The following is a 15,661-nucleotide window of genomic DNA, read 5'->3' on the forward strand; positions in this document are numbered from 1 at the left end:
TCTAACCTCAGAGTTTTAATTTTATTCTTCTAATGGTATATTTTATTTTTCTTGTTTTGATAAAAAAATATGTTATTTAGCAATTGGTTTATTTTTGTTTTTTTAAAATCATTCACAATTTTAAGTAAAATGGTTTATTTGATGTATTATGTTTCTTTGAACATTTGCTTATAAATTGATAAAATTTATAATTTTGTAAGTTATTTTTAATATATTTCTTGTATATATATTTATATTGATAATATATATAGTAGTTTACATATAAAGAAAAAAAATTAAAATTCAATATAATATTAAATGACCCTGTCAAAATCAAAAATTAAGATCCACCATTGCAGATACAAATATAATTTCAAACCAAAAAAGATTGAATCTTACTTGGGGAGAACATAATTTATTAGATATAATTATAAGCTTGTAACAGGCTACAAACAAATACTAATTGCAATGTTAAATTTATTTAGCGTTCCATGATATTGATATAAAATTAAAACCAAGACGGTTTTTATGTCAGTTTATTTGATAATGACCAACAGTAATGGTTTTTTTTTTTTTATTCTTGAATCATAAATATGCAAAGCAACAGAGCCGCTTCCTGCTTGTAAGGTCTCATCTCATGGACAGAAAGTGATGAGGTAATTAGGTCCACCAGTGCAGGAGAAAGTGCTAGATGGATCATCATAAGCATAGCTATAAGCCTGAGGGCACTGATTCTTGAAGATCCTGGAGTAGTCTGTTGGTTGACATGTTTGGGATGAATTATATGCACCAGTGCAACAGTACTGAGGCTGATTGAAAGCTACACATGCGCTTTTGCAGGCTATGATATTCCCATCAGATCCTCTAACAGCTAGCTCTGATGGGCAAACTGAATTCACATTTGCCGCACAACTAGTTGTGGTGCAGGTTGGACCAGAACCGCCTTGTGGGGTTATTGAAACTGGCAAGTTAAAGCCATCTACAAGACTGACATCAAAGGTATCTTGTCCTCCATTGGCTGCTAGAGTGAACTCTGCAAGGGTTGCTGGAGGGGCTGCACCTGCACCATTGCAACCGACCTGGCCAGAGCCACAGTCTGCAGTGGCACAAGTGAATCTTCCCGATGAGCTTGAGCATTGCGTTCGAGCCCAAAGCCTGCCTGACCATGGAGCTGGAACGTCAATGGAATTTAATCCTTGGGGGGCTAACTCGAATCCAGTGTTTGGCAATTGGGGTCCATCACCACCGGTAAGGGTTCCTGGCCAGATAGTAAATGGACAGTTGTTTCTGATATTGAGGGTTGCCATGTGAGCCCCTGCATATATATAATACATGCAATATTGTTGAGATCGAAGAACAAAATGTTAAAAATACATGAACCAAAGGTTAATAAAAAATTTTGGAAATAAATAGAATTTTAAAACCAATTCCATAACTATTCCATAAATTTGATAAGCTTGAAAGTCTTGTCAATAAAATGGTGAGGTGGGACTAGAGAAAAAGAATAAGAAAAGGTTTTGTTTATTACCTGAAACAAGCATGGCCAGGGAAAGGGCGAGCAAGTAAAGCTTCGACATTGCTTAACAATTAACTGATTAACTGCTTTCTTTGTTATTTGATGTGAATGGTAAAGCTCTGGTACGCAGGAGCAGGTATTTATAGAGTTAAACAAGGCTCGAAGTGCTTAAGTTTTTGCAGCAAAGGACAATTAATTGGATAAGAATTTTCAAAACCAACATAATCTTCAATGCCGACTTTGGGCTGCTGTATTAGCATTCACCAAACTTCAGTAAGAAGAAAGACAACAATCTAGAACTTTGAAAAAGTAATGATTTTATATACAGAAAACGGTTTTATGCTTTTTGCGGAACCATGTAATATAGTATGAAAGTAATTATTAGTTTAATTTTTCCTTTATTCCTGTTAATCAAATCTAAAAATTCACCATGATGTATGAGACTGAGATAATTGTTTTTTTAAAAACCTATTTCAATTTAGACAAAATAAATAATATAACATTTAGTTGACGATATGATAATATTAAATTTGATTGATTTAATTTTTAACATTTGAAAATAACCTCGTAAGGTAAAATTTAACAATGTAATTATCCACATTTAAAAATAACAACACATTTAAAAGTATGAGATTTTGAATTTTAAATAAAAACAAAACATTTAGAAAGATTTTTATAACTTATAAGTCCACAAAAGATGAAAATATAGCATATTCAAATGGCACCTAGCTTGTGATTTCACCGTGATCGTACTCACAATCAAAGTTTTATTTTGAACCATAAAACTTTTCTTTAGCTTCAGCTATTTTATCAAATTGTTTTAAAAAAAAAAAAAAAAAACAGTATTTGATCAAATTACATAAATCATGCAGTTCACTGCTTTTATTCTATCCAAGTCTTAACTTTTTTATAATAATTTTATAATATGCCTTTAATTCTGATTTAACAGCATATAATTATACATTAAATAAATATATAAAAAATAAGTCGTACAATTTATTAATAGAATATTAACTTTTTAATTTTAATAATTAGAATTCAATTTCTGACAATCTTAAATATAAAAGAATATATATATATATATATATATATATATATATATAAAGATAGGTATATTATGAAACAATGAAGTTAACTTAAAGATAGGGAGAGAAAATTTTGGTAACTACATATACGTTGTGGTTTCTCATATCAAAGTGATAACGTCGTCATGTCAAATTCCTTCATGGATTTCCTTCAAAGCCATCAATATTTGTACAAATTTACATTCATATATATAAACTATGATAAATTTGAGTTGATACAGTAAAAACCTAACTAGTCATTTTGACAATTGAGCCTCCTCTCATCTTTGTGCTTATCCAGCCATTTCCTAACTAGTCTATACAACGATTAAACGACTCGCGCCTAATGCTCCTACTTATACGTTAAGCTAACTTATCCATCTTAATTTCAACGTGGAATTACTAACCACCACCCAGTTGTTCTTCCTTACACAATCAATACATAACTTGGTTGACGGGCTTGTCTCCAACTCATTTAATGCTCTTCAACCATTTGAAGAAAAAATGTTCCGTGTGTAACTTAACCAACTTAATTTCAACATGGTATTACTAATCACCCTTAGCTGTTCTCGCTTACAAAGTCAACACATAACTTGGTTGACGGATCAGGCTTTTCTCCAATTCATTAAATGGTCTCTTCAACTATTAGGAAAAAAAAAAAAAATTCGGAGCATATATTTTCTTCTGTATATAAAATATGAATTCCACAATTTTGTTTAATGTAAAGTTGTGCACTTCAAAAGTATTAAAATGATTAATTTAAATATCATTATCAATTTATTAAATTAAAAATAATCAATTAAATTATTTATTTATTTATTTAGATTTGTAATGAAAATAGTGAAATAAAATAAATTAATTACAACTAAAATGATTTGGGGAATAAATGTTTAGTTATATATGTATAAACAAGAAAAGATATAATTAAGTTTTGTTTAACTCATTCAATTAATCTCATTTAGTGCTTTGTAGAGGATGCCTAACTTTTAAATCACTTTTAACCATATGTATGCATGTTATATCAAGATTTTTTGCAAAATATGTTATAGAAAAATATTTATGGTAGGCAACATACATACATACATAATGTATCATATTCATATGGTTAGGCAAAACTGAGAAAATCGACACTCCTTGATAAAAGATCTTCAAATTAATTAAGACATTGTTTCACAATTATTTCTCCAATGATATAAGAAGTTGAACGTACCATATTGTGAAAAATATACATCAATCGTTAAAAAATGAAATAAAATATTCTTGAACATTTTGAGATTGAACTAACATTGAAAAAGAAAAAAGAAATACTATGATTATAAATAAAAATAAATTAATTTATATAAAATTAAAAATAAATATTAAAGTTAAATTTAAATTTAAATTTAAATTTAAATATAAAATATAGAAGAAAGGATCACCTTACTTAAAACGAAGAAAGGTTATTTTAGTCATCTAAACAATTTAGTCAACAAGTATATCAGTGAATTCAAATACAAAAGTAATTAACTTTTGTTTTATGCATTTAATGAGCCTTTTAATGCTATTGGCACCAGTAAAACTCAATTCATTCACTTAATATATTATTTCAACAATTAAATAGAAGTCAACTTGCTAATAACTTTGTGAAGGGTATAAAGAATGACTTTTATAAATAAATGTTATTTAATCTGTTAATAAAATATTTAATTTTTAATATTAATGCAAATTTCAATTTATGATAATTTTAACTTAAAAAAAAATGAATTTTATAAGTAAAAGAACCTGTAGTCAACGTTTTTTGCCTCTTAGTTTAATGGCTAAAGAGGTTTTATGAAAATATAAAAATTTTGGTTTCAAACCAAAATTTCATTCTCTTTTCCCTTTTGTAAGGGCTATGTGTCAAGTAAGCAACAATTGGATATACAGGTTTAAATGATTCAATATCCAATTTCATTCTTCACTTTTTGTAAAATGTAAATATGTAAATGAATCGGATGCAATCAATTGAATGTATTTTTGTGATTTGTTTATTTATTTTTAAAATTATTCAAAATTGATTTATTTTTATAAGAAAATTATTTGTTACACTCAAATTTAATTTATTTAAATAATAGAATATTCGTGTTAAGTTTATCTTTAACTTATTTAAGTTAAACAATTTTATTCATAAATATTAAATGGACATATTAATGACAATAAATAAATTATAACAAATAAATTTAAATAAACAAACAAACATATAATTATAAAATTAAGAATAATTGTACTCTAAATGAATATAAATAATAAAATATGTTGAAAGATGAAAGTATTAGGATAATAGAATAAGAAAAAATATATAATTTTATTATTATTGCTAAACAATAAACAAATATAAATAAACCTTAAATGAAAAAGTTTTAAATAAATCTTAAACGAGTTTGTTTATTAATATAATAAATCAAACATATCTCTTTTCATATTTGGTTCATTTAAAAAAACGGATTTAAAAATATTATTTAAGATTATTTGTTAAACTTAATAAATGAATATAAATAAATAAAAACTAAATATATTCACAAACGATTTAACAAAAGCTTTATTCGTTTACATCCATAATAAAAAGATTGATTACATAATAAATAGCATGAATAAATAAAACATAAACAATATCAAAGATGGATGGATAACATCCTGTATCTCGATTCTTGAATAACAAGCATTCAATCGGTATACTTTCCTCAGCGGGCTAGAAAAAATTCTTGAGCCCTTATGTAAAAAAAAAAAATTCAAATTTTCAACAGGAAAATGTCCCCATTTTCCTTTGTTCTTTGTATATGATATATGGTCATAATATTTCGATCTCAAAGTCTATATGCACATCATCATGAACAGAACGTGATGAGGCAGTTGGAATTTTTTGCTCTTTTGTTGGCCTAACCGGAATTTCATTGCTTTATGTGACAACAATTCTTGTATAATTTCTTATAAACGCATGATCGAGTGTGTGGTGATTGACAACCGAATTACCAAAATTCATGCAAAGAACGTGATGATAAAGCTGCACATATGTAACTTTCTTGTCATATTGCAGTACTTCTTGAAGCTTCGTAGTTATCAAAGTTGCAGGCCAAGATTAGCAATGCGGAAGCAATGTGATCCAAATGAGAAACCAGTGGCCGAGGGCTAATATAATACTATAGCTATAGGCAATTACAAGAAGCTTTTCTGAAGTGATCGGCCAAAATCAATGGAAAGAAACTAACATCAATAAAAAAATTGTTCTTAAGAGAAAAAGTAAATAGACAATTCAAGTTGAAAATTATAATCTTGATCATAACATTGGTGTAGATCAAGAAAAATAATCTTCAAGGGCAGAAGGTAATAATGTAATTAGCTCCACCAGTACATGAAGCCAAAACAGACTTATCATCATAAGCATAACTATAAACCTGAGGGCATTGGCTCTTGAAAATATTAGAATAATTAGTAGCCGGGCATGTCTCCGGGGCACCAAAAGTACCTGTGCAGCAATACTGAGGTTGATTAAAGGCCAAACATGCGCTATTACAGGCAACGACGCCTCCATCAGACCCTTTAACCTGTAATTCCTGAGGGCAAACAGCATTCACATTGGCGGTGCAGCTGACAGGAGTGCAACCACTGGAACCGCCTAATTGTGGGGCGATTGAAAGAGGCAAGTTAAAGCCATCAACAAGGCTAATGTCAAAAAAATCTTGTCCATTGTTTGCTGCTAGGGTGAATTCTGCCAAGGATACTGGTGGGATCCGACCAGCACCGTTGCATGAAACCTGACAAGAGGCACAGTCCCCTGTTGCACATTGGAACTTGCCATTGACGTTTGTGCATTGAGTTCGATCCCAGAAGCGACCTGACCATGTTGCTGGAACGTCTAGGATCTAAGAGGCTTTTGAGGCTAACTCAAAGCCGGTTGTGGATAATGCAGGACCAGAACCTGTTAAACTTCCAGGCCAAACTGTGAAAGGGCAGTTGTTGTTTATTGTGAATGTAGCTGATTTGGCCCCTGCATTAATCTTTGTATTGAGCCAAATAATTGGCATCAATATTAGACATGAAAATCCCACCAAAAATAATTATTTCAATAACAAAAACATTTTGTATAATAATTCCAAAGAAAGAGCATAAAAAAAAAAGGAAAAAGTAATGGGCAAAGGAAAGAGATTTACCAGAGAAGAAGAAGATGGCCGCCAGGAAGAGACCAGAGATAAGCTGAACTCCCATCATCTTTAAAATTTCTTTGATTCTTTTGATGAGATTATCAGTATATGCTTAATAGTTGGGTGCTGTCTCTATATATGTACATGAGGCCTGATGAGGCTTACGGTAATCATATATTAAACGATTTCGTCAATTAATTGGAAGCGTCAAAGGCTGATTTTTTTTTCCGTCTCTAGCTTATTAGTACTAAATAAGTCTCCTTAGACTTAATAGCTTTCAGGAATTTATTGCTTAACTTTCAGAGACAAATATTGCAAATATTTGAGATTCCCCGTTTTAGAGAACATCATGCTTAATATAAGAAATAACATGCCTTTGCACTTGGAAATCTACATCCAGAGATTTTCTATATAAAGATGGAGATTAGATTTCCATATACAAGCTAAATTCCAATAATACTTAGAAGATAAACATCAAGCATGTATTTCAGGACCACATCAGATTTGGATTTGCATGCAATACTTATGGAAGTCCATTAATTCCCTATCAAAAAATAAACCCAAGTTCATTATTTGTATAGTCCTAAGAGATTTGACAAATCAAAATATAAAAACTAAAAATCAATCTTCAAGGACAGAAAGTTATAAGATAATTAGCTCCAGCGGTACATGTAAATGTACTAGTCTTATCATCATAAGCATAACTATAGGCCTGAGGGCATTGGCCCTTAAAAATCTTTGAATATTTTGTTGGTGGGCATGTAGCTGGGGAATTATAAGCACCGGTGCAGCAATATTGGGGTTGATTAAAAGCCAAACACGCGCTCTTGCAGGCGATAACACCTCCATCCGATCCCTTAACCTGCAATTCCGGGGGACAAGCTGCATTAACATTGGCAGAGCAACTCGTGGAATTGCAACCAGATGATCCGCCTTGTGGGGTAACTGAAAGAGGCAAGTTAAAGCCATCGACGAGACTAACATCATAAAAATCTTGTCCAGTGTTTGCTGCCAGGGTGAATTCTATCAGGGACGCTGGTGGGATTGCACCAGCGCCATTGCATGTAATCTGACCAGATCCACAGTCCGCGGTGGCGCATTGGAACTTACCATTAGTGTTTGCGCATTGGGTTCGACCCCAAAAACGGCCAGACCATGGGGCTGGAACGTTTAAGGTTGATGAAGCTTTTGAGGCCAACTGAAAGCCGGTTGAGGATAATTGAGGACCTGCACCTGTAAGAGTTGCTGGCCAAACTGTGTAAGGGCAATTGTTTGTAAATGTGAATGTAGCTGATTGAGCCCCTGCAAACAAAAATAGCTTCGTTAGGGAAGAGTTTAGCAAAAAACTTTTTTCCTTTTAATCATAGCAAGTTACAGATATTGCTTGAGAAAGTGACAAATTGAAATCAAACCACAAGGGAAAAGAGGGGAAATTATTTACCATAGAAGAAGAAAATGGCAAGGGAAAAGGCAAAGATAACTTGAGCCTCCATCACTAACTTCTTTTGTTTTTAATTTCTTCTGTGATGATTCCAATGAAGGGCAAGCGGTGCTTTATATAGGCCTGGTGTTAAAATGGTGCATACATTCATATGCCAAGTCTCAGCAACTACAATTTTATTGAAAACAGGTTATATTTAGCATCTCCTGATCAGTATTGAGTGATGCAGGATTCTCTCTGAGTTAATGCCCCTCAAGAAACAATAAATATTAACTAACAAGAAAATTATATATAACATGTTTTCCATTAATTTACCTCTTTACCACAATAAGATGCCTAATGACTGACTTTCAACATGAATGGTTTTTCCAAATATTTAAATCTAAATTTAGTTAGACAGATAAGATGATATATATACACAAAGGATAAGATTGTTTTATCAACAATTATGTGATGATCTGTTAAAAAATGATAGATTCATAATTTCAATTATCAGATTTCAAATTCTAACAATTTCAAATAAAAAAAAAAAAGATTAAGGCTTTTTTTTTCTGTGCATACAATGAATAAGGTTGTTATTACCAAAAACAACCAAATTAAATTAAAGTTCAATTCCACTGGCCAAAAAAAATTTTTAAGTTCAACTCCAGATGAAAAAAAAAAATTAAAGTTCAGCTCTTGAATTCTCTCTATATTGGATGGGTTAAAGATTGAGAAAACATTCAAAGATTGTTGAATATTTCATGAGGGAAAACAATTGGAATCATACTTTTCTATAAACACAAATGTATGATACAAAATGTATGATGCCATTGTCTCTCTCACCAGAAATATCCAAACCTGGATTCAATCCTTTTTTTAATTTCTTCAGTTTTCTTTTCTAAACACAGACACACATAAGTGGACAACATTTTTTTCTTCGTTTTCACATCTCCATCATGGTTTCCAAGTAGATCTGTCCACTAGCTGAGTAAAGTCCTATGAAAGAATTTCAAGCTTGGACCTCCCACTTGGCTTGGAAGATTATTATATTATTAATATTTTAATAATAAATTTATATGAAATGGGATGGTTGAACCGAGCCTTTAGTAAATTTATAAAGGTTTTAAATGAACTGATCCAATCCGACCTTTAAACTCCTTTAATTCAAAGATCATATTTCCATTAGACATCTAACTCAAACAGTATTATTAATATCACATAAGTTTTATTTTTATCATGTCTAAAATTCATTGAATGGACTCGAACTCATAAGTCATCGAATACATTTGATAAGAGAAATGTTTAACAACGCATGAGTGGAGCTTGAAAGATGAATGAACAAGGCACCGAGGGTCCTTTGATTTTGGAGAAAGAATAAGCGAAGATGGATGGAAACAAGAGAAGCATGAGTTTTTTTTTATTGTTTTGTATTTCTATTGTTTTTTTAATTTGCTTAATTGTTTAAAATTATAATTTTTTAAAGTAAAATTTATCATTACTAGCATTGTGCCTGCACGTTATCATGTGATTTTTTTTTTATTTAAACAATCAAAGCAAGTATAACAGAATATTCAAAAAGATCAAATATATAAATGATGATAAAAAAATAGAAAATATAATCATATTTGGGCAAAGTTTGTTAGAAAATAAAAGGTTTACTTGACTCTTATAAAGAGAAAGCTAAAGATATATACCCATCATTGCGCTTCAACACATAAAAGGTGCAAGCCAACTCTAAAATAGAAACTTCCTCTATTTATTTTTGATTGATCACCATTGGAACGACATGGTTTAAATTGAACATGTAAAATAATCAAGAAAAAAAAATGATAACAAAATCTAATCAGAAGTTTCAAACTACAAACATAACGATCTAATAATCGGTATGTATTTGCCACTTCAATAAAAACCAAACATGGTACAAAATAATATTTATTCTAGCATGTACATCACTATGGCTAGCAAATACAACCAAATTTCATTTAAAAATACTGCAAATAAAACACGAAATTGACAGGAATAAAATTATCTAAAAATTTAGTACTAATCATGTATCGAGAGACAGGGTTAAACAATGGGAATAAAAGGTAAAACACTACTATGAGGGTTTGCTAAAACCCATTGGACAAGAAGGGAGTATTTTCAGAGTAGCAGCAGCTGTAGAGAATCACAAAACCAACATCTCATAGGATTATCCAAAATAAAGACTAACTAAATTTTTCAATAATATATCAAAGTATCTATATCAAGCAACGAATTTAACTAATAAATATAATTTCATTGACTAAATATAACTCATTTAGATGTTCATTGCTTTTTTTTTTCTTGAAGCTTCATTTGATTGTTGTTTTTGCTCTAACTCATAATTCACATTACAAATGCTACCTTTACAAATGAAGAATAAAATTCACTAATAAGATAATAAATTCACTACATTTGTTTATTTAGCAATAAAAACGATAAGATCCAAAGGAATTACCGTCAGATTCTCCTATAGCAAGGCTTACTATAACAGTTGTTGCAATAATAGCTTCAGTAGACAACTCAGATGCAATGGTCAGGATGCTTGAAATCCTAACTGAACTACTATAATTTATAGCTCAAACTATAATTTGCTTTCAATCGCCACATTTCAATTGAATATATAGTGTATTAAAAGTAAACTACATGCATCAATCAATTTATTTATGGAATATATAATGTATAAATTAATAAGCTCCGCTGTCTTAGTACTTTTAACATAGTATACTTTTAATTTGTGGTTTCTCAAAGCAAAATATTATAAAAATCAATTAATAAGCAAGCACCAATATTTAAGAAGATGTACATAATCAAAACCAAATAAAAACAAAAATAAGTACTCGTCATAGTAAAAAGATTGAGATTTGTGTAAATGCTTGAACCAAAATAAAGCAACAATCAAAGTATATACTTTTAAGAAGCAACAATCAAAGCAAGTAAGTTGCAGAGATAATAGTAGAAAAAGTAGCAAAAACACAAGAAGAATAGTTAAATGCAAATAAGGAAAAATAAATTAGCATGGCTAACGATTTTTATATTGATTTTTGGTTAGTCTTTAAATTATAAATTTCAAACAAAAATATGCAAAATATAGTTTTTGAAATAATTCTTCCAATAGTTGCATGATTGGCTTGTGTAGAGACCAAGATTCCCAAAATGCTTCTTTATTTATTGAGAAAATTTCTCAAAATATTAGTAACATCTAAAAATAATGAAAAAAATAAATAAATGATGTATAATATAAAACTTTTTCATAACTTGAGCCATTTGAAAAATCAAGGAAATAAAACTGCTCATGTTGTTGAATGCCAAGCAGATTATGCTTTTTATGAGATAATTTCGTAAAAATCACTGGAGTTTTATTTGAATTGCAACTTCACCACTGTAGTTTTAAATTTCAATAAAACTATAATGTTTTTAACTTTTTAGATATGCATTTATCCCTTAACTAAATTACAATTCTTTTTTAATTAAAAAAAATAAATCTCACGTTACTTTAAGGTTTATTTCTGTTAAGCATATTTACTAGGTCAGCATGGTCAGCCCCTTGGGTCGGTAGAACAATGCACGCTCAAGCGCCACATCATCTCCACTCAAAGAACCGGCTCACTCCTTATCAAGGAAGAGCTTGCCTCACATCCCTACTAACGTCCCATCAAGACATGATCACTTTAAAATTGAACACATAACTCTAACTTATTTGAATTTATTAAATGTAATACATATTTATTTAAAATCATTAAATACGATTTATAATTATTCACGTAAATCATTATTAAACTCATATAAACATTTTATTAATTATCAATTATATCGATTAAATCATCATCAATTATCTCATACATAAAGTAACGAGAAAATTGAGATATATCTGACAATTCCACAATTAACACTAAAGCTTTCTTTCCCTTAAAACTTTTCACACACACCTCCTCTCCTTCTACAACCTTTCTAGTATATTTCATTGACTTGAGCGTCGAGACACACCTCGAAAAAATAATTTTGGTGCTCTCTAATTGTGTTTTTTAACTGCAAGTTTCGACTACCTCATCTTTTACCTTTCTTACTTTCTCCTAGCTAAAACATTTGAAAATACCTTCAACAATTTCTTATTGTTTTTTAACAGCCATTACACTCATTCATGTGATCCCTCAGAAGTAGAGTAATGGCTTTCATATATTATATATACTTATTCCTCCTATTGAATTGGCTAATGTTTTGCTAAATATGAATGGAATAGCAGTGGTTTTTCAATAATTAGTGAGATCAAAAGTGGTTTTCGCTCTTGCAGAATGGTGTTAGAGGTTTGATGCTGGACATGTATGATTTGCAGAATGACATCTGCTTGTGTCACTTCTTTGGAGGGCGATGCTTCAACTATAAAGCCTTTGTAAGTCTACATGGACATCTGAAACCAATAATATATTTTATATGGACTTGGATTTTACAAAATTAGAATTTAACGATATCATGATCATTTTCAAGAGAATAATTTTCAAGGGATGGAGATCTAGTTCACAGTATCAAATTAGAGTTTATTCTTGATACTTTTATCCTAAAAGATTTTGTATCCATGATTCAGTGGCAAGATCTGTATTGCCTAGGGAGTTCAAGCATATGAAGGTAAAGCATGCAAACAAATAGGTAAAATATCCGGATATCAGGGGATGATGTAGGGCAAAGGGTTTGAATAATTTCTTTGACACAAAGTCGACACCATTATTATTCCAAACTTTAGGAGGCTGAGAAACAACATCATCAGAATGTAGTTTGTCAATAAAATGACCATTAGCTTTGAAATGCAGTATGTAAAATCCCATAGTTTGCAAATAAGATTTCAATAACCTTGATCTATTTAATCTCAATATTTGAGTTATCTTTATTTTATTTTGCCAACGTGATTAGAATAATCCACCACATACAAAACTAAAACTCTATAAATCAATCAAAATGAACTAACAGAAGACAACCATACTTTAACCAATAAACATTTTAAAAATCAAAATCGATGGAAAGGAAGAGCAAAAGGAAAGGACTAACATAGTAAAATTTCAGGTGGTTGTAAGCAACAAAAAATGAAGTTTTTTGGCTTTTAAACCGAGGGATTGAGGTTTAGATCCAGGTTTTTTTGGTTGGGTTTTGGAAAATCCAAATCGATAGATGTTAACAAGGGTTTGAGAAGAGTCCGCACGCATTTTTTTATGAAATTTATCGCCAACGAACGACAAAGGAACAGCGGCGACGACAAGAAAGGAAAAATGAAAAAAAAAAATTTGGGAGATTAATTTGATGATGCACTTAAACGGTGTAATTAGTGTGGGGTAAAAAGGGCAAAAGACGTGAAAAAAAAACAAGAAAAAGAAAACCAAACGGGAGGCGCCACCTGATAGTTTGAGAGGAGATTAAATTTTGGTCCTAATAAAATTAAATGTATAGATGTTTTTTAACTATTCAAGCAGTGAATATTTTTGGGATTCTCCTAACACTTTGATCCAACCCATTAAATTGTTCTTTTTTTTTTTTTTTTTGAAAAAAAAAACCGTTACAAATTCTTTTAAAATCCATCATTATTCCTTAATTCAACCCACTAAATTACGTTATATTCCTTACGGTTTCTACTAATGGATTCATTCATCTAACCTATTAAAAATTTTTCTCTATAACAATAGATAAAAGTTGTCCCTATTTTACCACGATAGAACAGATACGCAATGTCTTAAAAAAAATTTCATGAATAGTTGTGGAATAATTTATCCGTTGTTTTTTCTTAACAAAAGCTTTAGGTTGGAAGGTCCATAAATTAATGGGCTGAGCCTTGGTCTATTTGTTGCTTTTTGTTTACAGCCTTAAGATCTTGCGATTGGGTCTCTCTGCTTTAATTATTTTCATTATAATTCTATATTAATTATAAAGCTCCTTATTTAAAAATATATTGCACTTGAATATATATAAATATATATACTAAAAATCTTAATTACATATTTTAATTTAATAAATATTTAAAAACTTAATTAAAAAGTAAAATTTTGGTCAAAATAAATTACAATATGAAAAAAAAAAAAAATTAACTAGTCTTAGGTATCTATACATAATATAAAAGTTGTCCCTATCTTTCAATTGAAAGCTATCTTAGCTTTAGTATTAAATAATATTTGAAAGGTAATTTTGAATGAAATGATGGTATTTTAGGATAAAGATGTCTTTATAATAATTAATTGATATTTTTTCATTTTGGGAGTCTCTATTAATTTTCCTAAAATTATTTTCTACATCCAAGTACTTATTACACCTCAAATTAAAAAGCTTAAAAAAATATCAATAAAATTATAAAAACTATTCTTAAACTTCAATTTGCTTCAATTTGCTGCCAAATTATTAATTTTACTATTCATTTGATGAAATTTATCTTCTATCTTACTTTTATTTGATCTCAAATCCCACTAAATTTATAATTATTGGATGTCTAAGACTTTAGGTATTTTTAACTTTTGAGTCATGTTATCGATAAACATTGTGAAAGAAATCATTGGAATTAATCTAAAATTGGAACGAAGAAAAGACTAATGAAATATAAAACTCATTTCCTTTGAATTCATAAATTTCATATTAAATTGTATCGACATCTTTGCCCATAATCAAATATCCCTTTTCCTTGCCACCTATCGATGAACGTTGAGGAAGAAATAAACTAACTGATGCAATCAACTACAATACAGGAGACCATTTGATAAATCACCAACTCTTGAAAGACGAAGTAAAGTCAAGAAGCCGAGCAACTCCAAAAAGTATAAATAGTTAATAGTTGTTTAATATTATAAAATAATCATTTTATCATAAAAATTTCAAAATAAAAGTTTTTGAGTATAAATTTTGGATTAAAGTTTTGAAAAAGTTTATAAAATTCATCCATTTGAAGAGAATTAATGGGGTGAAGATTTAGCACCAAAGTTTTTAAAAATGGATTGATTTATTTATGAGTAATGCCCTAACTTTGTTACATTTATTATTTGTATTTAAAAAATTTAGAATAAACTCAACAGCGAATAACTACAAGCCCTTTTTTTTTGTTATTTAATTTTTTTTACATGAATTAAATTTATCAATTATTTTTTAAATAAAAGGGTAAGAATAAAAACTAAATATAACAATTTATTAAATAAATTAAATGATAAAAAACTATCTAGGAAAACTCTTTTTTGTTAAAAGAATTTGATAACATAAAATTTAATATATTTTTATACCATAAATAAAAATATATGTTAAGATATAAACAAAATATAAATATATTTTTAAAACACATATAAATTAAATTCTCAAATGCATTTTTATTATGTAATTTATAATAATTAATTTTTATGTATTTAATTTTCATAATTGATAAAATATAATTATATCAATATCAATACATATATTTAAATATATATAAATAAAAATCATTAAATAATTTTTATTTGATATAATATAATTTAAAATCATAATTTAAAATTAATTAAATAAAATA

General features: G+C 29.2%; 2 protein-coding genes and 1 pseudogene across 3 annotated transcripts; all 3 read right to left on the reverse strand.

The window, feature by feature from the left end:
* Positions 1 to 374: 374 nt before the first annotated feature.
* On the reverse strand, positions 375 to 1,659 carry LOC111311024 (thaumatin-like protein 1b). Its single transcript, XM_022910398.2, has 2 exons — positions 1,508 to 1,659; positions 375 to 1,294 (listed from the first exon to the last, which is right to left on the reverse strand). The coding sequence occupies exons 1-2, from the start codon at positions 1,554 to 1,556 to the stop codon at positions 615 to 617; spliced, it is 729 nt and encodes a 242-aa protein (XP_022766133.2). The 5' UTR covers positions 1,557 to 1,659; the 3' UTR covers positions 375 to 614.
* Positions 1,660 to 5,885: 4,226 nt separating this feature from the next.
* Positions 5,886 to 6,783, reverse strand: LOC149520297 (thaumatin-like protein 1b; annotated as a pseudogene).
* Positions 6,784 to 7,344: 561 nt separating this feature from the next.
* LOC149520298 (thaumatin-like protein 1) lies at positions 7,345 to 12,916 on the reverse strand. Of its 2 annotated transcripts, none has more exons than XM_089758870.1 (2): positions 12,878 to 12,916; positions 7,345 to 8,034 (listed from the first exon to the last, which is right to left on the reverse strand). In XM_089758870.1, the coding sequence occupies exons 1-2, from the start codon at positions 12,914 to 12,916 to the stop codon at positions 7,345 to 7,347; spliced, it is 729 nt and encodes a 242-aa protein (XP_089614996.1). The 2 variants fall into 2 exon arrangements, with proteins under 2 accessions (XP_089614996.1, XP_089615015.1); XM_089758889.1 differs by lacking the exon at positions 12,878 to 12,916 and adding an exon at positions 8,158 to 8,209 and having other exon boundaries at positions 7,345 to 8,018.
* Positions 12,917 to 15,661: the final 2,745 nt, after the last annotated feature.

This window comes from Durio zibethinus, chromosome 1 (assembly GCF_047325235.1).
Source record: "Durio zibethinus cultivar Kanyao isolate XHJ-2024 chromosome 1, ASM4732523v1, whole genome shotgun sequence".
In the NCBI taxonomy this organism is placed as follows: domain Eukaryota; kingdom Viridiplantae; phylum Streptophyta; class Magnoliopsida; order Malvales; family Malvaceae; genus Durio; species Durio zibethinus.